Source organism: Babylonia areolata, chromosome 30 (genome assembly GCF_041734735.1).
Source record: "Babylonia areolata isolate BAREFJ2019XMU chromosome 30, ASM4173473v1, whole genome shotgun sequence".
Taxonomy (NCBI): domain Eukaryota; kingdom Metazoa; phylum Mollusca; class Gastropoda; order Neogastropoda; family Buccinidae; genus Babylonia; species Babylonia areolata.
Window position 1 is genome coordinate 18,925,566 of NC_134905.1, and position 26,971 is coordinate 18,952,536.

Below are 26,971 nucleotides of genomic sequence, written 5' to 3' on the forward strand. Positions count from 1 at the left end.
TATGTTCGTACCTTGTTATATACTATCCTTGAATAAAGTATCTGCAGTGAAGAAAGCTACCAGCAAGAAGGTACTGACAGTGACTCAGCTAGGGCTGTGAAGAGAGGGAGGGGGGTGGGCATACACACGATGTTAGAGGAGGGGTCAGTGGATCAAGTACAGGGAGTTTCATTCAATTACTTTGTGTTTTGTATTTTTGGTGATTTTTTTTTTTTCCTAACCATAACAAATAGGTCCTCTGCATGGGGATAGCAAGGGAGAAAACTATTCGTCCGGAGTGAGCTAACCTTTCTGCCACCCCCAGCCCTTCTGAACTCACATCACCGCGCAGGACGTGGGACACGCCCATGTAATGGTCGTCCACCACGTTGGCCAGATGGTAGGTGGGAAAGCCGTCCGTCTTCATCAGTACCTGCAGCATAACAGGTGACGTCATCATCAGTACCTGCAGCATAACAGGTGACGTCATCATCAGTACCTGCAGCATAACAGGTGACGTCATCATCAGTATCTGAAGAGTATCAAGTGAAGTCTCTGGACCTTGCGACTGGAATGAACTTCCTCTTTCGCTTCGTCAAGTCTCCACACTCAGCTCCTCCTTCAAGTCTGGCCTTAAAACCCACCTCTTCCCAAAATAGCCTCCCTTCCCTGCCTCTTCCTTGTCTTCAGTTTCTCCAGTTTTAGAGTTATGCGTGCGTGTGAATGACTGGTAGCGAAAGTGCTTTGATTTGTCTATGCACAATTCAGCGATATATAAATACCATTATTATTATTATTTATTATTATCATTACTATTATTATTATTATTATTAAATCATCACCAGCATCAAGAAAATATTAATTAAAATCTTCATCAGTATCTATAAAGCAAAAAGTGAAGTCTTCACAAATATGTGGAAAACACAAAGTGAAAAAAAAAAGTCCAGTAACTTACAACAACAAACAATTTTTAGATGCTCTGAAAGAACTGTGTCCTTTTATCAATTTGTCGGAGGGACATGGCGAAATATACTCACACAGAACCCACATTCTATCCCCTGAACATGGAGTGCAGTTACCTGAACAGTGAGGTATAAAGAGACAACCACAAAAAAGCCCCTCCAAAGCCACAAGTGAACACAAGAGTCAAAAAAGTTGTTGAAGGTTAATGAAAAGTGTCACGGCCTTTTATTTTGTATTTGTATTTTGTCTTTCTTTTTAATCACAACAGTGTTATGCTCAGTTCTTCCTTCGTTCATTCTTCGTTCGTTCGAACAAAGAACTGCAGGAACTTACCAACAGACTTGTTGATAGAGCGGGTGCTTACGGAATGGAGGTCAGCACAGAGAAATCCAAAACCATGGTAAACAGCGTGAACATGGCCCATGCCACTATTTTCATGAACGGAGAACAACTGGAAGATTTTGGAAACTTCAAATATCCAGGAGCAACCCTGACAAAGGATGGAAGCAGCAAAGCAGAAATAAGAATTCGTATTGGCACAGCCACCGCAGCCATGACCAAACTGAACAGAGTGTGGAAAAGTAACATCCGATTCTCCACAAAATTCAAACTCTACAAAGCCCTGGTCGTCTCCATTGTACTGTATGGTTGCGAGGCATGGACACTGACAGCTGAAACTGAAAAGAAGATCCAGGCTTTCGAGAACAAATGCTTGAGGAAGTTCCTTCAAATTTCCTGGATTGAGCACAAGACCAACGAATATGTACGGAGCAGAATTAAGAACCTTGCTGGACCTCAGGAACCTCTCCTTTCAACTGTGAAGAGACGCAAGCTGATATGGTTTGGGCACAACACTCGACACACCAGTCTGTCCAAAACAATCATGCAAGGCACCATCGAGGGCGGGAGAAGAAGAGGAAGACAGAGGAAGAACCGGCATGAGAACATCAAACAATGGACCGGACTCCATACACGTGAGCTGCTGCCGGCGGCTGCTGACAGAGACAGATGGAGAAGGGAGGTTGCGTCTGCGGTCCTCAGGTTTCCCCCAACGACTACTCTGTAGTTATGGGCCTGAGTGAGTGATGAGTGAGTGATGCTCACTCACTCAGGCTGCATGAACGAAGCCATTATTATCATCATCAGTAAGGGACTCAGCACGTGGTGTCCTCAGTACATCAAATCAGAACAGGCACTACTGAACCCCACAGAAGTGACTCAGCAGCAGTGCAGGGTCTCCTCTGGTGTGTGGCATCCCGGGCGATCTAACATCAACGGTTCCCTGTGGACCGCTGAAGCTGAGGCTGCGACAGACAAACCCGGGCGTGGCTGTGTATGGGGGACTTGGAATGAGCGTCATGGGAGTGACGCCACTGATGGAAGTGATAAAGGATCAACATAAATAAATAAATGAATAGACAAATAAATAAAAAGTGTTTACTTACAGGGTCACCCTCTATCTCAGCCACGTTGTGTGACACTGGTCCTTTGATCATGTCTTCCCACGGCTCTGTCGTTGGCTGTAGCTGTACACACACACATCAGTCACACACTGTGTCGTTGGCTGTAGCTGTACACACACAACAGTCACACACTGTGTCGTTGGCTGTAGCTGTACACACACACACATCAGTCACACACTGTGTCGTTGGCTGTAGCTGTACACACACACATCAGTCACACACTGTGTCGTTGGCTGTAGCTGTACACACACACATCAGTCACACACTGTGTCGTTGGCTGTAGCTGTACATACACATCAGTCACACACTGTGTCGTTGGCTATAGCTGTACATACACAACAGTCACACACTGTGTCGTTGGCTGTAGCTGAACACACACATCAGTCACACACTGTGTCGTTGGCTGTAGCTGTACACACGCATCAGTCACACACTGTGTCGTTGGCTATAGCTGTACACACACACACATCAGTCACACACTGTGTCGTTGGCTGTAGCTGTACACACACAAATCAGTCACACACTGTGTCGTTGGCTGTAGCTGTACACACACATCAGTCACACACTGTGTCGTTGGCTGTAGCTGTACATACACATCAGTCACACACTGTGTCGTTGGCTGTAGCTGTACACACACACATCAGTCACACACTGTGTCGTTGGCTGTAGCTGTACACACACATCAGTCACACACTGTCGTTGGCTGTAGCTGTACACACACAACAGTCACACACTGTGCCGTTGGCTGTAGCTGTACACACACAACAGTCACACACTGTGTCGTTGGCTGTAGCTGTACACACACATCAGTCACACACTGTGTTGTTGGCTGTAGCTGTACACACACAACAGTCACACACTGTGTCGTTGGCTGTAGCTGTACACACACACATCAGTCACACACTGTGTTGTTGGCTGTAGCTGTACACACACAACAGTCACACACTCTGTCGTTGGCTGTAGCTGTACACACACATCAGTCACACACTGTGTCGTTGGCTATAGCTGTACACACACACACACATCAGTCACACACTGTGTCGTTGGCTGTAGCTGTACACACACATCAGTCACACACTGTGTCGTTGGCTGTAGCTGTACACACACACATCAGTCACACACTGTGTCGTTGGCTGTAGCTGTACACACACATCAGTCACACACTGTGTCGTTGGCTGTAGCTGTACACACACACACATCAGTCAAACACTGTGTCGTTGGCTATAGCTGTACACACACACACATCAGTCACACACTGTGTCGTTGGCTATAGCTGCACACACACACATCAGTCACACACTGTGTCGTTGGCTGTAGCTGTACACACACACACACAACAGTCATAGCTGTACACACACAACAGTCACACACTGTGTCGTTGGCTGTAGCCGTAGACACACACATAACAGTCACACACTGTGTCGTTGGCTGTAGCTGTACACACACAACAGTCACACACTGTGTCGTTGGCTGTAGCTGTACACACACACATCAGTCATACACTGTGTCGTTGGCTGTAGCTGTACACACACACATCAGTCACACACTGTGTCGTTGGCTGTAGCTGTACACACACAACAGTCACACACTCTGTCGTTGGCTGTAGCTGTACACACACATCAGTCACACTCTGTCGTTGGCTGTAGCTGTACACAGACAATAGTCACACACTGTGTCGTTGGCTGTAGCTGTACACACACATCAGTCACACACTCTGTCGTTGGCTGTAGCTGTACACACACACACAACAGTCATAGCTGTACACACACATCAGTCACACACTGTGTCGTTGGCTGTAGCTGTACACACACATCAGTCACACACTGTGTCGTTGGCTATAGCTGTACACACACACATCAGTCACACACTGTGTCGTTGGCTGTAGCTGTACACACACACACAACAGTCATAGCTGTACACACACATCAGTCACACACTGTGTCATTGGCTGTAGCTGTACACACACACACAACAGTCACACACTGTGTCGCTGGCTGTAGCTGTACACACACAACAGTCACAAACTGTGTCGTTGGCTGTAGCTGTACATACACATCAGTCATACACTGTGTCGTTGGCTGTAGCTGTACACACACAACAGTCACACACTGTGTCGTTGGCTGTAGCTGTACACACACACATCAGTCGCACACTGTCGTTGGCTGTAGCTGTACACACACACACAACAGTCACACACTGTGTCGTTGGCTGTAGCTGTACACACACAACAGTCACACACTGTGTCGTTGGCTGTAGCTGTACACACACACATCAGTCATACACTGTGTCGTTGGCTGTAGCTGTACACACACACATCAGTCACACACTGTGTCGTTAGCTGTAGCTGTACACACACACACATCAGTCACACACTGTGTCGTTGGCTATAGCTGTACACACACAACAGTCACACACTGTGTCGTTGGCTGTAACTGTACACACACACACATCAGTCACACACTGTGTCGTTGGCTGCAGCTGTACACACACACATCAGTCACACACTGTGTCGTTGGCTGTAGCTGTACACACACACACATCAGTCACACACTGTGTCGTTGGCTGTAGCTGTACACACACACACATCAGTCACACACTGTGTCGTTGGCTGTAGCTGTACACACACACATTAGTCACACACTGTGTCGCTGGCTGTAGCTGTACACACACACATCAGTCATACACTGTGTCGTTGGCTGTAGCTGTACACACACACATCAGTCATACACTGTGTCGTTGGCTGTAGCTGTACACACACATCAGTCATACACTGTGTCGTTGGCTGTAGCTGTACACACACACACATCAGTCACACACTGTGTCGTTAGCTGTAGCTGTACACACACACACATCAGTCACACACTGTGTCGTTGGCTATAGCTGTACACACACACACATCAGTCACACATTGTCGTTGGCTGTAGCTGTACACACACACATTAGTCACACACTGTGTTTGTTGGCTGTAGCTGTACACACACACATCAGTCACACACTGTGTCGTTGGCTGTAGCTGTACACACACATCAGTCACACACTGTGTCGTTGGCTGTAGCTGTACACACACACACATCAGTCACACACTGTGTCGTTGGCTGTAGCTGTACACACACATCAGTCACACACTGTGTCGTTGGCTATAGCTGTACATACACAACAGTCACACACTGTGTCGTTGGCTGTAGCTGAACACACACATCAGTCACACACTGTCGTTGGCTGTAGCTGTACACACACAACAGTCACACACTGTGTCGTTGGCTGTAGCTGTACACACACATCAGTCACACACTGTGTTGTTGGCTGTAGCTGTACACACACAACAGTCACACACTGTGTCGTTGGCTACATCAGTCACACACTGTGTCGTTGGCTGTAGCTGTACACACACACAACAGTCACACACTGTGTCGTTGGCTGTAGCTGTACACACACACATCAGTCACACACTGTGTCGTTGGCTGTAGCTGTACATACACACATCAGTCACACACTGTGTCGTTGGCTACATCAGTCACACACTGTGTCGTTGGCTGTAGCTGTACACATACACATCAGTCACACACTGTGTCGTTGGCTGTAGCTGTACACACACACATCAGTCACACACTGTGTCGTTGGCTGTAGCTGTACACACACACAACAGTCACACACTGTGTCGTTGGCTATAGCTGTACATACACATCAGTCACACACTGTGTCATTGGCTGTAGCTGTACACACACACAACAGTCACACACTGTGTCGTTGGCTGTAGCTGTACACATACACATCAGTCACACACTGTGTCGTTGGCTGTAGCTGTCAAGTACAGGGAGTTTCATTCAGTTACTTTGTGTTTTGTATTTTTTGTGATTTTTTTTCCTAACCCTTACAAATGGGTCGTCTGCAGGGGGAAAGCAAGGGAGAAAACTATTCGTCCGGAGTGAGTGAACAAATGCACACTGAGAAGAGAAGAACAGAAAAAAGGAGTGTTTAGATTTAAGGCAATGGTGTGTTGGGGAGGGGGTTGGATTTTCATCCAAAATCTCAATCAAGAGAACAAACAGTCAAGAAACCAGCCAACCAACCAACCAACCAACCACCCAGTCTACACCCCTCTTACCTTCAAGCGAACAACGTAGGGCACTTTGCCTGCCAGCTTGTCCTTCACCTCTCCGGGGTCAAGGTGACGGCAGCGGTTGTCGTAGCGAGGGGTCTCTCCGCGCTGGATGGCGTCTCTCCTCAGAAGGTCCAGGCGGGTCGGGGAGCAGAAGCAGTGGTAGGCGCTGCCGTTCTGCCCGTCAGGATGAGGTGTTTGGTAATCACATGCCTGCCTACTCATCCGTCGGACCGACAGGAGACTCCATCATATCACTAGGTACTATTACGAACACAGCTAGCACGCTGGAATGAAAATGTCATATTTCCGTCTTCTGGCTGTCAGAAATCACTACGCACTAACAGTAACACAGCTAGCATGTTACTGTCATATTTCCCTCTTGTGTCATATTTCCCTCTTGCAGCCGTCAGTAATCACTACGCACTAACAGTAACACAGCGAGCATGTTACTGTCATATTTCCCTCTTGCGGCCGTCAGTAATCACTACGCGCTAACAATCACACAGCTAGCATGTTACTGTCATATTTCCCTCTTGCAGCCGTCAGTAATCACTACGCGCTAACAATCACACAGCTAGCATGTGACTGTCATATTTCCCTCTTGCAGCCGTCAGTAATCACGACGCGCTAACAATCACACAGCTAGCATGATACTGTCATATTTCCCTCTTGCAGCCGTCAGTAATCACTACGCGCTAACAGTCACACAGCTAGCATGATACTGTCATATTTCCCTCTTGCAGCCGTCAGTAATCACGACGCGCTAACAATCACACAGCTAGCATGATACTGTCATATTTCCCTCTTGCGGCCGTCAGTAATCACTACGCGCTAACAATCACACAGCTAGCATGATACTGTCATATTTCCCTCTTGCAGCCGTCAGTAATCACTACGCACTAACAGTAACACAGCTATCATGATACTGTCATATTTCCCTCTTGCAGCCGTCAGTAATCACTAAACACTAACAGTAACACAGCTAGCATGATACTGTCATATTTCCCTCTTGCAGCCGTCAGTAATCACTAAACACTAACAGTGACACAGCTAGCATGATACTGTCATATTTCCCTCTTGCAGCCGTCAGTAATCACTACGCGCTAACAATCACACAGCTAGCATGATACTGTCATATTTCCCTCTTGCAGCCGTCAGTAATCACTAAACACTAACAGTGACACAGCTACCATGTTACTGTCATATTTCCCTCTTGCAGCCGTCAGTAATCACTACGCGCTAACAATCACACAGCTAGCATGTTACTGTCATATTTCCCTCTTGCAGCCGTCAGTAATCACTACGCACTAACAGTCACACAGCTAGCATGATACTGTCATATTTCCCTCTTGCAGCCGTCAGTAATCACTACGCGCTAACAGTCACACAGCCAGCATGATAACGTCATATTTCCCTCTTGCAGCCGTCAGTAATCACTACGCGCTAACAATCACACAGCTAGCATGATACTGTCATATTTCCCTCTTGCAGCCGTCAGTAATCACTAAACACTAACAGTGACACAGCTAGCATGATACTGTCATATTTCCCTCTTGCAGCCGTCAGTAATCACTACGCGCTAACAATCACACAGCTAGCATGATACTGTCATATTTCCCTCTTGCAGCCGTCAGTAATCACTAAACACTAACAGTGACACAGCTACCATGTTACTGTCATATTTCCCTCTTGCAGCCGTCAGTAATCACTACGCGCTAACAATCACACAGCTAGCATGTTACTGTCATATTTCCCTCTTGCAGCCGTCAGTAATCACTACGCGCTAACAATCACACAGCTAGCATGTTACTGTCATATTTCCCTCTTGCAGCCGTCAGTAATCACTACGCACTAACAGTAACACAGCTAGCATGTTACTGTCATATTTCCCTCTTGCAGCCGTCAGTAATCACTAAACACTAACAGTAACACAGCTAGCACGATACTGTCATATTTCCCTCTTGCAGCCGTCAGTAATCACTACGCACTAACAGTCACACAGCTAGCATGATACTGTCATATTTCCCTCTTGCAGCCGTCAGTAATCACTACGCACTAACAGTCGCACAGCTAGCATGATACTGTCATATTTCCCTCTTGCGGCCGTCAGTAATCACTACGCGCTAACAATCACACAGCTAGCATGTTACTGTCATATTTCCCTCTTGCAGCCGTCAGTAATCACTACGCGCTAACAATCACACAGCTAGCATGTTACTGTCATATTTCCATCTTCTGGCTGTCAGAAATCACTACGCACTAACAATCACACAGCTAGCATGATAACGTCATATTTCCCTCTTGCGGCCGTCAGTAATCACTACGCACTAACAGTAACACAGCTAGCATATTACTGTCATATTTCCCTCTTGCGGCCGTCAGTAATCACTACGCGCTAACAGTAACACAGCTAGCATATTACTGTCATATTTCCCTCTTGCGGCCGTCAGTAATCACTACGCGCTAACAGTAACACAGCTAGCATGATACTGTCATATTTCCCTCTTGCAGCCGTCAGTAATCACTACGCGCTAACAGTGACACAGCTAGCATGTTACTGTCACATTTCCCTCTTGCAGCCGTCAGTAATCACTACGCGCTAACAGTAACACAGCTAGCATGTTACTGTCATATTTCTCTCTTGCAGCCGTCAGTAATCACTACGCGCTAACAGTAACACAGGTAGCATGTTACTGTCATATTTCCCTCTTGCAGCCGTCAGTAATCACTACGCGCTAACAATCACACAGCTAGCATGTGACTGTCATATTTCCCTCTTGCAGCCGTCAGAAATCACTACGCGCTAACAATCACACAGCTAGCATGATACTGTCATATTTCCCTCTTGCGGCCGTCAGTAATCACTACGCGCTAACAATCACACAGCTAGCATGTTACTGTCATATTTCCCTCTTGCAGCCGTCAGTAATCACTACGCGCTAACAATCACACAGCTAGCATGTTACTGTCATATTTCCCTCTTGCAGCCGTCAGTAATCACTACGCGCTAACAATCACACAGCTAGCATGATACTGTCATATTTCCCTCTTGCGGCCGTCAGTAATCACTACGCACTAACAATCACACAGCTAGCATGATACTGTCATATTTCCCTCTTGCGGCCGTCAGTAATCACTACGCGCTAACAATCACACAGCTAGCATGTTACTGTCATATTTCCCTCTTGCAGCCGTCAGTAATCACTACGCGCTAACAATCACACAGCTAGCATGATACTGTCATATTTCCCTCTTGCAGCCGTCAGTAATCACTACGCGCTAACAATCACACAGCTAGCATGATACTGTCATATTTCCCTCTTGCAGCCGTCAGTAATCACTACGCACTAACACAGCTAGTATGCAATCACGCAAATGTGGTATTTCCCTGTTTTTGTCGTCCGGATGAGGGTGTCTGAAATCAGTAGGCACTAACACAGCTGGTATGCTGTCACAAAAATGTAATATTTAATGTGCCTGTGTGGTCACGAGAGTGTGTGCATGCGAGAGTGTGTGCATGCGTGCGTGCGGTGCGTGCGTGCGTGTGTGTGTGGTAATTAACAACACAGATGAATGAGAAACAGATCGGCAAACGTGTGTGTGCGTGCATGTGTGTGTGTGTGGTAATTAACAACACGGATGAACGTCTCAGATGAATGAGAGACAACAAAAAGTGGCAATGTACATAATAATATACTTCAAATGACCAACACGCAAACACACACACACACATGCATACATACATACATAATGTATACACCCACACACATACACATGTATACACAAAAACACACACATATGCATGTATACCTCCACACCCACACCTCCACACACAAACATAAATATGTGGGTACCTGAATAAGAGTCTTGATACTTTCTTGATACAGCTCGAGCCTTTCTGACTGCAACACACAGTGTAACATTTACTTCACATAGCTACTGCAACACACAGTGTAACATTTGCTTCACATAGCTACTGCAACACATAGAGTAACATTTACTTCACACAGCTACTGCAACACACAGCATAACATTTGCTTTACATAGCTACTGCAACACAGAGTGTAACATTTACTTCACATAGCTACTGCAACACACAGTGTAACATTTACTTCACATAGCTACTGCAACACAGAGTGTAACATTTACTTCACATAGCTACTGCAACACACAGTGTAACATTTACTTCACATAGCTACTGCAACACACAGTGTAACATTTACTTCACATAGCTACTGCAAAACATAGAGTAACATTTACTTCACACAGCTACTGCAACACACAGTGTAAATTTTACTTCACATAGCTACTGCAACACACAGCGTAACATTTACTTCACACAGCTACTACTAAAACACACAGTGTAACTTTTACTTCACATAGCTATTGCAACACACAGAGCAACATTTGCTTCACATAGCTATTGCAACACACAGTGCAACTTTTACTTCACATAGCTACTGCAACACACAGTGTAACTTTTACTTCACATAGCTACTGCAACACACAGCGTAACATTTGCTTCACATAGCTACTGCAACACACAGTGTAACATTTGCTTCACATAGCTACTGCAACACACAGTGTAACATTTACTTCACATAGCTACTGCAACACACAGCGTAACATTTACTTCACATAGCTACTACTCCAACACACAGTGTAACTTTTACTTCACATAGCTACTGCAACACACAGAGCAACATTTGCTTCACATAGCTACTGCAACACACAGTGCAACTTTTACTTCACATAGCTACTGCAACACATAGAGTAACATTTACTTCACATAGCTACTGCAACACACAGCGTAACATTTACTTCACATAGCTATTGCAACACACAGCGTAACATTTGCTTCACATAGCTACTGCAACACATAGAGTAACATTTACTTCACATAGCTATTGCAACACACAGCGTAACATTTGCTTCACATAGCTACTGCAACACACAGTGTAACATTTGCTTCACATAGCTACTGCAACACACAGTGTAACATTTGCTTCACATAACTACTGCAAAACATAGAGTAACATTTACTTCACATAGCTACTGCAACACATAGAGTAACATTTACTTCACATAGCTACTGCAACACACAGAGCAACATTTGCTTCACATAGCTACTGCAACACACAGTGTAACATTTGCTTCACATAGCTACTGCAACACACAGTGTAACATTTGCTTCACACAGCTACTGCAACACACAGTGTAACATTTACTTCACACAGCTACTGCAACACACAGCGTAACATTTACTTCACACAGCTACTGCAACACACAGTGTAACATTTGCTTCACATAGCTACTGCAACACACAGCGTAACATTTACTTCACACAGCTACTGCAACACACAGTGTAACATTTGCTTCACACAGCTACTGCAACACAGAGTGTAACATTTACTTCACATAGCTACTGCAACACACAGTGTAACATTTGCTTCACATAGCTACTGCAACACAGAGTGTAACATTTACTTCACATAGCTACTGCAACACACAGTGTAACATTTACTTCACATAGCTACTGCAACACACAGCGTAACATTTACTTCACATAGCTACTGCAACACACAGTGTAACATTTACTTCACATAGCTACTGCAACACACAGCGTAACTTTTACTTCACATAGCTACTGCAACACACAGTGTAACATTTACTTCACATAGCTACTGCAACACACAGCGTAACATTTACTTCACAGAGCTACTACTCCAACACACAGTGTAACTTTTATTTCACATAGCTATTGCAACACACAGAGCAACATTTGCTTCACATAGCTACTGCTACACACAGTGTAACATTTACTTCGCGTAGCTATCAGCACAAAGAACACCCGAAGGAACCAGCAATAGCCGAGTGGTTAAAGTGGTCAACATATGTGCAGACCCGCTAGTGCCTGAACCCCCTTTGTGTGTATATGCAAGCAGAAGATCAAATACGCACGTTAAAGATCCTGTAATCCATGTCAGCGTTCGGTGGGTTATGGAAACAAGAACATACCCAGCATGCACACCCCTGAAAACGGAGAATGGCTACCTACATGGCGGGGTAAAAACGGTCATACACGTAAAAGCCCACACGCGTGCATATGAGTGAACGCAGAAGAAGAAGAAGAAGAAGGAACCAGCCACCACGGCAAAGTGGTTCGTGTTGCAAACTGACGACTGGGAGGACGCAAGGTCCATCCCCATTAGTGGCAGGGGGTTGTTTTTTTTCCGGCCCCGTGGCCAGCTCCTAGTCCTACCCAGAGCTGTGTGCACTATGTGGGATCTCCTCTTCTTCTTCTCTTCTTCTTTGCGTTCGACAGCTACGCAGTCAGGGTTGAAGTCCGAGGGATGCCACAAACTCGGACGTCCGGTGATGATCGGCTGCCGTCCCCCAGAGCTTGGTGTTGAGGTCAGCACCCCCAGGCCAGGACTGCTGCCGCATCTTCTCATACAGGGGGCAATCTTGGAGAATATGGGATGGGGTCTGGTCAGCCTGGCCGCAATCACATAGGGATGTGGCTGCCACTCCAATCCTCTTCAGGTGTGCTCGGAGGCCGCAGTGTCCTGTGCGAAGGCGGTAGATGGTAGTCTGGTGTCTTCTCTCCAGTGTCCTGATGGGATCTTGGTGTGCCTGGTAGCCTCCGTTCAGGGTGACCCAGCCTCTTCGGAATCTGCTGCGGAGGAGAGTTTTTGCTTCCTATGTGGGCTCTCAAGTAGGAAGACTGGGACCACAGTCATGAGTCAGCCACTCCAAGGACGTGTCTTTGGGAGCTGCTGCTCAAATTTCCCAATCAACACTGCAGGTGTTTGTATCTGTTGGCCTGGTTGACACCAGGGTACCACTATGACAGTATGGCCTTGTCAGATCTACCCGAACCTTGATGGATCCACCTGACGGGCGCAATAGCCGAGTGGTTAAAGCGCTGGACTTTCAATCTGAGGGTCCCGGGTTCGAATCACGGTGACGGCGCCTGGTGGGTAAAGGGTGGAGATTTTTACGATCTCCCAGGTCAACATATGTGCAGACCTGCCACTGCCTGAACCCCCTTCGTGTGTATACGCAAGCAGTGGATCAAATACGCACATTAAAGATCCTGTAATCCATGTCAGAGTTCGGTGGGTTATGAAAACAAGAACATACCCAGCATGCACACCCCCGAAAGCGGAGTATGGCTGCCTATATGGCGGGGTAAAAACGGTCATACACGTAAAAAGCCCACTCGCGTATATACGAGTGAACGTGGGAGTTGAAGCCCACGAACGCAGAAGAAGAAGAAGATTTCCCAGTCTAACCTGGGAGAAAGTGTCAGAATGGTGTTTGAACCAAGACCCTCATGGACTCTATATTGGCAAAATGAGTGTCTTATATTAACCATTCTGCCACCTTCCTCCTAAGATAAAGCTAAATAGCACAGTGATACACCAGCGATAAAGATTCCTCTTCCCTGGCCAGCTCCTCCCCACAGATAAACTGTGCTGTAATGGCTCCAAGGCAAAGACTGGAACCATACTGTTTAGCATTATGCATATCTACCAATCCATATATACCATCCACCAAGCTGTCTCCTCCTTCGAAAACAACCGCAGGGCCAGCCTTGAGGACAAACGCAGGAGGAGGAAGAACCACGACGCTGCAGCCGCGAACCCAGACCAGACTTTCCCTTGCAACCGCTGCGGCCGACTCTGCTTTTCCCGCATTGGCCTTGTCAGCCATGAGCGTGCCTGCATCAGACGTGGACAACGCCCTTCCTAGATCTTCGTCAGCGAAGCCAGGCCATGATGATCTATATATGTAACAATATGTCTCTGATAGTGTTGCTCAAGTTTTCAACTTATCTTCCAGGTTTGTTTGAATTAAGTTCAAATTATGTGAGGAGGTACAGGGTACAACCATGTCATACAGCCATAAAGCAAGCTGAACGTACAAGGCACAGTCGTCAGCGCCTTAATCATAAAGGCACATCAAGGAATAAAGTGGCGCCTCCAGCACCCCAAATATAACCCAGAAGACAGATACCATTTGCTGGAACGACGGGAACAGGTCAAGATCTTCCGCCTGAGGACTGGACACAACCGCCTGCTCCACCACATGCACACAGAATTTGGCATTGGACAGAATGGAGAGTGCACTTGTGGTGAGGGACCAATGACAACCGACCACATCCTTCAAAACTGTAGGACGCATGCAGCATCCAGGAGGAAGTACTGGCCAACACCGACAGCAGTGGAAGCCAAGCTGCGCGGAACCCTTGAGGAGCTGCAACAGACAGCTGCCTTCATCGAGGACACCGGGCTGCTCATCTAATGGGAGGCGAACGAGGAAGAAGAAGAAGAAGAAGATCGCCTTAACCTCACCAGCTAATCCAACATCTGTGACTCTTCTTCAGTCTGTGATATGAGTACTACAGAGGTTATGGCACAAAATGAACTCAAACAAATTAAGTAGAACAGGACAGTACTATGTACATGATCTTTCCCCAAGGTATATTTTTCCAACACGATTCTTTAGCTTTCGGTGGCAACCATGCAAGGTGAAGAACAACGTTGCTGAAAATAAAGTTACAATACCTTTTTTTTCTTTTCCCTTTTTTTTTTTAAAGAAAAGAAAAGTAGAAGCAATGTATCCTGCCTACCTGTTTATAGGGACCTCGGCTACCACCTTGAGATGGACCTGAAGACACATTAACATTTACCACGAAATATAAACATGATTAACTCATTAAGTGATAACAACAGCAACAACAATAAAAGAACATCACCACCAAAACACCACACCACCAAAGACTGGAGCTTACAATTAAACTATCATTATACCATTGCATTCATACATACATACATTCATACATACATGTATACATAGTGGAGTGATGGCCTTGAGGAAATGCATCCGCCTAGGAAGCGAGAGAATCTGAGCGCGCTGGTTCGAATCATGGCTCAGCCGCTGATATTTTCTCCCCCTCCACTAGACCTGGAGTGATGGTCTGGACACCAGTCATTCGGATGAGACGATAAACCGAGGTCCCGTGTGCAGCATGCACTTAGCACACGTAAAAGAACCCACGGCAACAAAAGGGTTGTTCCTGGCAAAATTCTGTAGAAAAATCCACTGCGATAGGAAAAACAAATAAAACTGCACGCAACTCACTACAGACGACAAATCTATATTCTGCTTTCTAAAACAATGAGAGTGAGTTTTACATTCCTCAGTACTATGGATGCAAAGATCTATTCTATCATTCATCTATGCACATGTGTGGCGCTCTAGCATTCTGATACACAGATGTTGAAAGGGAACTCAAGACCCTGACACACACCTGGGGTAACTCTCAGAGACCGGCCCCAAAACAGACAAGAGTGGTGGTTCTTCGTTGCTGCCCTCCATGCAAGAGGGCAGCAAACTGGGCAGTAAGTAATTCAAACACACACACATATATATATATATATTTTTTTTTTGCTGCCCCATCATCTGCACCATTTCAGTGGTATTACTCCCATGCCGCTCATTTAGATTCCCCCATACACGGCCACACCCGGGTTCATCCGTCGCAGTTCCTGCGTCAGCAGTCCACAGGGAAGCATCGATGTTAGGTTGCCAGGAGGCCACACACCAAAGGAGACCCTGCACTGCTGCTGAGTCACTTCTCGTGGTGTTCAGTGGTGCCTGTTCTGATTTTACGTACTTCGGACACCACCTACTAAGCCCCCTACTAACGACAATAATGGCTTAGTCACGGAGCCAGACTGAGTGAGCGTCCCTCCCGGAGTGGAGACTGCCACCACGTCCCTCAAACAACAGCTCCCGATGAATCCGCCGATATTGACGACATAATTCAAACACATATATGTAGGTTTGTAAACACTTAACAGTATCATGTGAGCAACTGATTTACTAAAAGAACTGCATGGAGTCAGCCTGTAGTATACTATGCGAATACGGTTCAGTCCAGTTACTCAAGGAGGCGTCACTGCATTCAGACAAATCCATATTCGCTGCACCACATCTGCTAAAGCAGATGCCTGACCAGCGGCGTTAAGTCAGCACACTTAGGCCTTGCATGGAGAATACAGTGAAAGAAAATAAGGTTAATTAATCGATTAATTAATCAAAATAGAATAAACAGATAAACAGATGAGTAAATTTATACAGACGGGCGCAATAGCCAAGTGGTTAAAGCGTTGGACTGTCAATCTGAGGGTCCCCGGTTCGAATCACGGTGACGGCGCCTGGTGGGTGAAGGGTAGAGATTTTTACGATCTCCCAGGTCAACATATGTGCAGACCTGCTAGTGCCTGAACCTCCTTCGTGTGTATATGCAAGCAGAAAATCAAATACGCACGTTAAAGATCTCGTAATCCATGTCAGCGTTCGGTGGGTTGTGGAAACAAGAACATACCCAGCATGCACACCCCCAAAAACGGAGTATGGCTGCCTACATGGCGGGGTAAAAACAGTCATACACGTAAAAGCCCACTCGTGTGCATACGAGTGAACGTGGGAGTTGCAGCCCACGAACGCAGAAGAAGAAGAAGAAGAAAATTTATACAACAGGTATGCTTCCTACCTTCATCAGGAATGAGTCCTGTCCACTGCAGCATAGATTCCAGCTTTTCCACAGCCCCTGGTACCACGCGACTCTGTGGCACAGTACACCACATCATACACACATCTTATTCTGAGTTGTGTTGGTTTCGTCCTAACTCCTATGTGTTGTTGCTTCAAGACAAATATGGTTATGATTCACACACACACACACACACACACACATGCACATATATACATATGTTTACACACATACTCCATTTGGTTGGTTTTCTCCTTTTGATTGTTGTGTCTATAAACCTTTATCTATTTGGTTTTATGACAAAATTAATGCGAATCTGATTCACACACACACACACACACACACACACACACACACACGCACACACACACACCTGTGCATGCTTGTCACAATCACATGCATGTACAGAGATATATGTACATAAATAGTTTGTCATATGGCATAGTCTGCAAAATTAACAATAACTTCACACTGATGTTTTAGCAGTGTGAACTGATTGATGGATGTATGCTTCACTAATCACCGTCCTCATCATCACCATTACCTGGCCTGTGAGTTTATATATTTATAAACGAAGAACTGCTGGACAAAATAAATAGGTAAGAAAATAAATTATTTAATTAATAGATAAATGAAATGTGAAGCAACCTGCCATGCGAAAAGACAAAAACAACGAACACAGCGACTGTGTTGTCTGATGCCTGATGCTTGGACAACCCGTAGACACTAGTAAAATTAGTGTGAAATATTAGTATCTATATGTGCAATATAACTAAAGAAGAATATCATCACCAAGAGCCTCAACATCATCACAATCACAATCCTACCTGATCGGTATCCTCAATCCTCAAGATGAAAGTGCCTCCCTTAGCTTTGGCAAACAAATAATTGTACAGAGCTGTGCGGAGCCCACCAAGATGTAAAAAGCCCGTGGGACTCGGAGCAAAACGAACTCTGACTCCATCGCTGGAGGCTAACCGCGCTGAAGTATGCAATCTTCCGACAGACTTGTCCAAATATCGAAAGCAGACAGTGCACAGTCTCAAGGGCGCTGCCATCTTGCACATTTTTGATTGTCGCAAAAATTCTGACTTCCTGCAGATCTTCATACTTTCGATATCATAAGGTCAAACCCAGCAAATGTGTATGTCTTGAACTTGAATCAGACGTTTGAAGCCTGTGAATTCCTGTTCGTCGTTCAATTAGATACAGTACACCAGCATGCGTGGCCTAATGAGAGCGAAGAATGGCTTACTAGAAGAAAAAAAAAAGCACAAGCTAAGACAAGAACAAAAGAAGACCCGTTCCTGGTTCACTATTATTTTGGAAAAGAAAAGAAAAAAAAAGTCAGCTCCCGATGGACGGATACAAGAGCCTAGTGGTTTGAGCACTCACTTTCAATCTGAGAGTTTGAATTCTAGTTGTGCGTGGTGGGTTAAGGGTGGCAATTTTTCTGACCTTCAATGTCAAGATTATGTGCAGGCCATCAAACACGACTGAACTGATGGGTTATGGAAACACGAACCCCGCATGCACATCCCTGAAAACGAAGAATGGCTCACTAGAAGGAAAAAAGCACAAACGAAGACAACAACAAAAGAAGACCTGTTCCTGGTTCAAACGGTGAAAAGATTTCTTTTGTAAAGGAATGGGCGGCGGGAAAGGTGGAGTTGTAAAATCTAAGCGTGGAGTGTAGTCTGTATGTGTGACGTTAAGGGCAATCACTCCGATATATTTCGTCATTCGTCTGCTGCAGAAAAACGTGGGCAAGACTTCGAGAACGATCTTTTCACCTTGAGAGTCTGTGTTGTGTTTGTTTGAAATCAGACAAGCTGGAGCGGTTCGACGCACCCGCGGAATCGCGGGAAGACAAGCCCAAAATGGTGAGTAGATATGTCGAATTGTTAAGAATATATTCCTCGGTGTAATTTTATTTTCACAAAAGTGACTCGAGTCCTAAGCGCTCGTGATGAACCGTTACGTTATGAAAACGGGTATCGATACAGTTTTGGGTCGGGGGATGTTGTATGTGACATAACAAGTTGATGGAAAGCGGCACATTATTGTGGATTAGTAATACTGGATGTGCTCTGTCTGTCTGTCTGTTATCTCTCTCTCTCTCTCTCTCTCTCTCTCTCTCTCTCTCTCTCTCTCTCTCTCAGTCTCTCTCTCTCTCTGTCTGTCTCTCTCTCTTAGTCTCTCATTCTCAGTTTCCGCAAGTCACTGTTTCATGCATTTTCAATTTTACACACAATGACTCCCTCTCTCCTCTCCTCTCTCCCTCTCTCTCTTTCTCCCTCTCTCTCACTTTGTGTGTGTGTGTCTCTGCCTCTCATGTACACACACCCACACCCACACACACACTGACACTGACACTCATTCTCATATTTTCTGATATTTCATCAGATTTGTATTGTACCAGATTTAAGTTTTGTTTGTCATGATGGATTAGTGGAATTTTAATCAACAGTTACATAAATATTCATATGATATTCCATCTACATGTATTATATTCCCATTTGTGATATATTCATAATCACAAGCAAATGTAATAGTCATGTTTTTTGTTGTTGTTGTTTTTTCCCTTTAATTCCTGTTGTAACTTTTTCAGTTCTACAGGACTCATTTTAAAAGGACTGCACATTTATGTATTGTCTGTTGTTATTCTTTTATGGTCTGTCACACTTCTGTGTGTGTGTGTGTGTGTGTGTGTGTGTGTGTGTGCTTCTCTGTATGTGGGTGGATGAGTGAGTGGGTGTGTACAGATACATACTTTTTTCCCGATTACATATGATTATATATATATATATTTGTGTTTGCATGATTGTGTGTTTGCATGAACATTCGTGTGCAGGTTTTGTTGTTAGTTTAAGGGATGATAATAACTGATGATGAAATTATTACTGATTACTGTGTGTTCCTTCTCCTCAGGCCTATGGGCTAATCTGGGCAGGCCTGGGAATGGCAGTGGTTGGATTTGCAGGTAAAAAAGAAAACCCATTTCAACCCTTGTTGATCATTTATAATCATGTAAAGGTATATCTCATCTGGTGCTTTGGCTCAGTAAATTACATTTGATGAATTTGTCTGATTATAGTCACACACACACACACACACACACACACACACACACACACACACAAAGAGAGAGAGAGAGATTCACATAATCCAGTATGCTAATACACCACTAATAGATCTATTATCTTATTTTGCACCACAGATGTGTGTGTGTGTAAGAAAGCCAAAGACTGGAAAATGCACACTGCCTACAACACACACACACACACACACACACACACACACACACATATATATATATATATATATATATATATATATATATGTGTGCGTGTGTGTGTGTGTGTGTGTGTGCGTGTGTATCTATACACACACACACACACACACACACACACACACACACACACATATATATATATATATATATATCTGTACACATTTATACTTCCAAATTCAAGGTGCCATTATGTCAGTTTTTACAAACGGTACTTTGTGTTTTTATTATCTTCAGACTAAAAGGAACAAACAATGATTTAATTTTGTCACCTGTGTGTGTTTACTTCTGACCCGGTCAGTTGGTGGTGTTTTTACATTTCAGGCCGCTCAGGAATTGGCTATGCTAGAATTGCAACAAACACACTGAAGAAACAGCTAGACGCCCTATCTGCCAGTGGCGTAAGTATTTCATTTCACATTTGGAACAGAACCATACATTCAATGTGGCGTAGAATTCATTGAGTGTGTAACTGTAAGCAGTACTTCTCTTCCATCTTCTTCTTCTGCGTTCATGGGCTGCAACTCACACATTCACTCACATAATGTATACAAGTGGGCTTTTACTTGTATAACTGTTTTTACCCCGCCATGTAGGCAGCCATACTCCATTTTCGGGGATGTGCATGCTGGGTATGTTCCTGTTTCCATAACCCACCAAACGCTGACTTTCAATCTGAGGGTCCTGGGTTCGAATCTCGGTGCACCTGGTGGGTAAAGGGTGGAGATTTTTCCGATCTCCCAGGTCAGCATATGTGCAGACCTGCTAGTGCCTGAACCCCCTTCGTGTGTATGCGCACGCAGAAGATCAAATACGCACGTTAAAGATCCTGTAATCCATGTCAGCGTTCGGTGGGTTATGGAAACAAGAATATACCCAGCATGCACCCCCCCGAAAACTGAGTATGGCTGCCTACATGGCGGGGTAAATAAAAAAACAAACAAACGGTCATACACGTAAAATGTTACATGTCTGTCTGAGTGTGTATGTGTGTGCGTCTGAAATCTGATTGAATGACACAGGAAACGAATGATGAGCGCCCAGTGGCAGCCGTCAGTCGGCTCTACCCAGGTAGGCAGCCTGTGGTGCAAATGTCCCCGTGTATGTAAGCCGCTTAGAGCTTGGTCTCTGACCGAGGATAGGCGCTATAGAAGTATCCACATCAATCAATCAGTCAGTCTAGTGGAGGGGGAGGAGAAAGCACTGCTGAGTGAGAGGTTCAGTCCTGTGTGATCAGTATCTCTCAGTTCCTTGGCGGAAGCGTTACCACTAGATGTCACCACAACCGTTCAGCTTGTTTTCCCCCGTGTTTTTGTTGTTGTTGTTGTTTCCTTTTGTGTTGGTGGGCTGCCACTGACTCACATGTGCACCAGCTTGTGTTTTACATGATTGAACATTATGCTCCCTCTCTCTCTCTGTCTGTCTCTGTCTGTCTGTCTCTTTCTCTCTCTTTCTATCTCTCTTCCATCTTACTCTCTCTCTGTCTCTCTGTGTGTGTCTCTCTCAGTCTGTGTGTGTGTCTCTGTCTCTCTCTATCTGTCTCTGTTTCTCAATCCGTCTCTTATCTGTCTCTGTCTCTCTCTCTCTCTCTCTCTCTCTCTATCTATCTATCTATCTCTCTCTCTCACTCTGTCTGTTTCTGTTTCTCCATCTGTCTCTGTCTCTCTGTCTGTCTCTCTGTCTGTCTGTCTGTCTGTCTCTCTCTCTCTCTCTCTCTCTCTCTGCTGTAAAATGTTGTGAACTGGTGGTTTGTCTGCTGCAGGCTTTCAGCAAGTATTACAAAGGAGGATTTGAGAGGAAGATGAACAAAAGAGAGGCAGGCCTTATTTTGGGTGTTAGGTGAGTCAATCAGTGAAAGCAGTGTCCGTTGTTGTTGTTTTTCCTTTCTTTTTTCTGTCTTTCTTTCTTTTTCTTGTTGGCGAAAACAGATTCTATAAATGAGTGTTATTTTCTCTCTGTCTGTTTGGAGGGGATGTGGGGTAGGGGTGGGGGTTCCTTAGGAGAGGTTGGGGTTGGTGGGGTTATAGCTATATGATTTGTGACTGATCAGTCCTTCATTGACATTCAGTGCAATGTGATATATATATATATATATATTTTTTTTTTAATCATTCAGTGCCCATGCAATACAAATCTGTAATACACAGATACAGAGCGGTGCATTATAATATAACACAGCATAATGCAATACAATATTATTTTGTAATACTGCACAATATTATTTTTGTATACTACACAGTGTAATGCAGGGGAAATTTTAGCACAATAAAACCCTGCACAAGCAGAGTACTAGTACTGGAGAGCGCTGCAACAGGATGTGGTGCACTATGAGTCAATGCAACACACCACCACACCACACACGTGTGCAGTTTTGATAGTCAGTGCATGCTGTCCGACTGTGTCCAGTATAAACAGCAGAGGAGTTTATCTGCTTTCCGTTTCTTCTCTGGGCTAAAATTTTGGATTGTAGTGGAGAGTGAGTGTCTTGCCCAAGTTACAATAAACGTACGTCCCCACTCTCTCGGACAGTCCGGCGCTAGGATGGTTCCCCAAAGGTCAACTAGCGCCCCCCCCCCCCCCCCCCCCCCCCCCCCCCAAGGCTGCAGCGCTAAGAGCCAGTGCAAGCTTGCTTTCTAGTCTGGGTCATTATTGTCATAGTCCTTCACTAAAAAGATTCAACTGTAAATGACTTCCCGTTTGCTGTGAAGATATCATTGATGGCTGCTTTGTTGCTGGTCCAGTTGTAAGTTTGTTTGTTTTTGTTTGTTTGTTTTGTTTTTGGGGTAGGGGTGGGGGTTCCTTAGGAGAGGTTGGGGTTGGTGGGGTTATAGCTATATGATTTGTGACTGATCAGTCCTTCATTGACATTCAGTGCAATGTGATATATATATATATTTTTTTTTAATCATTCAGTGCCCATGCAATACAAATCTATAATACACAGATACAGAGCGGTGCATTATAATATAACACAGCATAATGCAATACAATATTATTTTGTAATACTGCACAATATTATTTTTGTATACTACACAGTGTAATGCAGGGGAAATTTTAGCACAATAAAACCCTGCACAAGCAGAGTACTAGTACCGGAGAGCACTGCAACAGGATGTGGTGCACTATGAGTCAATGCAACACACCACATCACCACACACGTACACGTGTGCAGTTTTGATAGTCAGTGCATGCTATCCGACTGTGTCCAGTATAAACAGCAGAGGAGTTTATCTGCTTTCCGTTTCTTCTCTGGGCTAGAATTTTGGATTGTAGTGGAGAGTGAGTGTCTTGCCCAAGTTACAATAAACATACGTCCCCACTCTCCCGGACAGTCAGCATTAGGATGGTTCCCCAAAAGCCAACTAGCGCCCCCCCCCCCCCCCCCCCCCCCCCCCCCCAAGGCTGCAGCGCTAAGAGCCAGTGCAAGCTTGCCTTCTAGTCTGGGTCATTATTGTCATAGTCCTTCACTAAAAAGATTCAACTGTAAATGACTTCCCGTTTGCTGTGAAGATATCATTGATGGCTGCTTTGTTGCTGGTCCAGTTGTAAGGTTGTTTGTTTTTGTTTTGTTTTGTGTGTTTTTGTTGTTTTTTTCCCACCTGCAAGTTTATGTCGATCTAGATATAAGCTGAGTGTTGAGCCTAACACAGCACAACACAAAAGAGGTCAAAGTCACTATACATGTATTCATGTGTGTGTGTGTGTGTGTGTGTGTGTGTGTGTGTGTGTGTGTGATGTGCAGCCCTTCTGCCAGCAAGGCCAGAATCAAGGAGGCCCACAAACGCGTCATGCTGCTCAACCATCCTGACAGAGGTTTGTGGGGGAGCGGGGTGTGTGGGGGGGGGAGTGTGGGGTCTGGGGGGGTGAGGGTGGGGTGGTGACTGTATCTGTGTACGTGTCTGTGTCTGTGTCTTTGCAAGAGAATGTGTCATGCCGCTCTGACAGGTTTGTCTGTGTGTGCGTGTGTGTTTTTGTCTACCTGTGTGTGTCACTGCGTGTGTCTTTTTGCAAGAGAATGTGTCGTGCCACTCTGACAGGTTAGTCTCTGTGTGCGTGTGTGTGTCTGCCTGTGTGTGTCACTGTGTGTGTCTTTTGCAAGAGAATGTGTCGTGCCACTCTGACAGGTTTGTCTGTGCATGTGTGTGCGTGTCTGTGTCTGCCTGTGTGTGTCACTGTGTGTGTCTTTTGCAAGAGAATGTGTCGTGCCACTCTGACAGGTTTGTCTGTGCATGTGTGTGCGTGTCTGTGTCTGCCTGTGTGTGTCACTGTGTGTGTCTTTTGCAAGAGAATGTGTCGTGCCACTCTGACAGGTTTGTCTGTGTGTGTGTGTGTGTGCGTGTCTGTGTCTGCCTGTGTGTGTCACTGTGTGTGTCTTTTGCAAGAGAATGTGTCGTGCCACTCTGACAGGTTTGTCTGTGTGTGCGTGTCTGTGTCTGCCTGTGTGTGTCACTGTGTGTGTCTTTTGCAAGAGAATGTGTCATGCCACTCTGACAGGTTTGGTTTGTCTGTGCATGCGTGTGTGTTTTTGTCTACATGTGTGTGTCACTGTGTGTGTCTTTGCAAGAGTGTGGAGTGATGGCCTAGAGGTAACGCGTCCGCCTAGGAAGCGAGAGAATCTGAGCGCGCTGGTTTGAATCACGGCACAGCCACCGATACTTTCTCCCCCCTCCACTAGACCTTGAGTGGTGGTCTGGATGCTAGTCATTCGGATGAGACGATAAACCGAGGTCCCGTGTGCAGCATGCACTTAGCGCACGTAAAAGAACCCACAGCAACAAAAGGGTTGTTCCTGGCAAAATTCTGTAGAAAAATCCACTTCGATAGGAAAAACAAATAAAACTGCATGCAGGAAAAAATATTTAAAAAATGGGTGGCGCTGTAGTGTAGCAACGCGCTCTCCCTGGGGAGAGCAGCCTGAATTCCACACAAAGAAATCTGTTTTGATAAAAAGAAATACAAATACAAAAATGTGTCATGCTGCTGAACCATACAATTATTCTCCTTTTCATCAGATAGAAATTATTATTTCATAAAGATTATATATATACAAAAGTAAACAGTTTCAGTTGGTTTTTTTCCAAAATGTTGATTTTTGTTTTATTTGAAAGCTTCTTGAAGCTGTACACAATTTTCCTCCTTTATTCAGATGAAAATTATGTAATTAAATCATTTTGAATAAAGATTATGAATACAACAGTTAAGACAGTTTCACTTTTTTTCCAGATGTTGATATTTGATTTAACTCTCTCCATACGAACAGCGAAAGAGACGACGTTAACAGCGTTTCACCCCAATTACCATCATCAAAATATTGCAATCGGAAGGCTCTTATACTGAAGAGGTGAATGTTGACAAAGAATACCACAATTCTTATGACGGAAGCTAAAGGTTGGGTCATTCAGACACCCACTGGACATCCGAGGGGTCTGTGTAGAGGAGAAGAGAGGACTGGCCGTACTGAGTGAGTTAATTTAAAAGCTTCTTTAGACTATGTGCACATGCTCTCCTTTTCTGTTCTGCTTCAGGTGGCTCACCATACCTCGCTGCCAAAGTGAATGAAGCCAAAGACTATCTGGATAACATCAAGCCAGGCGCCAGTTGATGACTGCAGCTTGTTAGTCCTCCTTGTGTGTGTGTGTGTGTGTGTGTGCTGTAAAGAGAGATACAGCAAGCATGTGTGTGTGTGTGTGTGTTTTATGCAAATATGAGTGTTTGTGTGTGTGTGTGTGTGTGAGAGAGAGAGAGAGATTGAAATTGAAATCGAAACTTTTTTATTGAGGGAAAAGGAATAGGCACTTATCAGCCTGTTTTCATCCTACCCTCGTAAAGAAAACGTATAAACTAATCTAGGAAATACAAAAAGACTGAGAAAAAGTATGGAAAAAAAAATACATACACATCACATGGCAACAACAACAAGAACAAATAAATGGCATAGAAAATACACAATTCTCCACAAAATAACATAGTATGCATGTGTGTGAAGGAGAGAGAGAAGGAAAGGAAGGAAGAGATACAAAGAAGGAGAGAAAGGAAAAACTGTTGAGAGAGAGAGAGAGGGGGGGGAGGGAGGGAAGAAGGAGGGGAGGAAAGGAGATAGACAAGGATATTGAGAATACATCATTTTTTTTCAAGAGAGAGAGAGAGAGAGATAGCAGGCATGTGCGTGCGTGTGCTTGCATTTGTGTGTATGCATGTTTTGTGTGCATTTAGAAGTTGCGTGTGATAAATGTTTTGGTTCTTGAGTAGACGTGTGTTGATGTTTACTGCTGCTAGAGTGTATGCATATTTCTATGGTGTAAAGGGATAGTTGTATGTCTCTTTCGGTTTATATCTTTATCTATATCTATTATTTCTTGTTATTTGATAATTTTTTTTTTTAAACACTTTTGTCTGTACTTTTATATTTTTTTTTTATATGCCGACATTCCACCAGTTTCATAAAAGGGAGTTGGGGGAAGAGGAATTAATTAATACTATCTTTATATCACTTCGTGTGTATGAAGTGTATGAGACAAGGTTCTCTGACATACAGGACAGTTGCTGTGAAAAAACAACCAAACAAAAAATCATGTTTGCAATTGTGGATTGGGATCTATCCTGAA

At 44.7% G+C, this 26,971-nt stretch overlaps 2 protein-coding genes across 2 annotated transcripts in view; one reads left to right on the forward strand and one right to left on the reverse strand.

Moving 5' to 3' along the window:
- Positions 1-18,132, reverse strand: part of LOC143275476 (nondiscriminating glutamyl-tRNA synthetase EARS2, mitochondrial-like) — a 34,585-nt gene extending 16,453 nt beyond the window's left edge. Inside the window, exons 1-7 of the mRNA XM_076579625.1 lie at positions 17,902-18,132; positions 17,075-17,147; positions 15,146-15,183; positions 10,362-10,409; positions 6,511-6,681; positions 2,388-2,468; positions 320-412 (exon numbers count right to left, since the gene is read on the reverse strand). Coding sequence (XP_076435740.1) covers positions 320-412; positions 2,388-2,468; positions 6,511-6,681; positions 10,362-10,409; positions 15,146-15,183; positions 17,075-17,147; positions 17,902-18,132 — 735 coding nt within the window. The remainder of the gene's footprint in view (positions 1-319; positions 413-2,387; positions 2,469-6,510; positions 6,682-10,361; positions 10,410-15,145; positions 15,184-17,074; positions 17,148-17,901) is intronic.
- A 685-nt stretch (positions 18,133-18,817) lies between these two features.
- On the forward strand, positions 18,818-26,413 carry LOC143275523 (mitochondrial import inner membrane translocase subunit TIM14-like). The gene is made up of 6 exons (XM_076579696.1): positions 18,818-18,957; positions 20,006-20,057; positions 20,691-20,767; positions 22,129-22,205; positions 24,109-24,179; positions 25,892-26,413. Exons 1-6 carry the CDS (start codon positions 18,955-18,957, stop codon positions 25,966-25,968), a joined length of 357 nt encoding a protein of 118 aa, XP_076435811.1. The 5' UTR covers positions 18,818-18,954; the 3' UTR covers positions 25,969-26,413.
- The last annotated feature ends 558 nt before the right edge of the window (positions 26,414-26,971 follow it).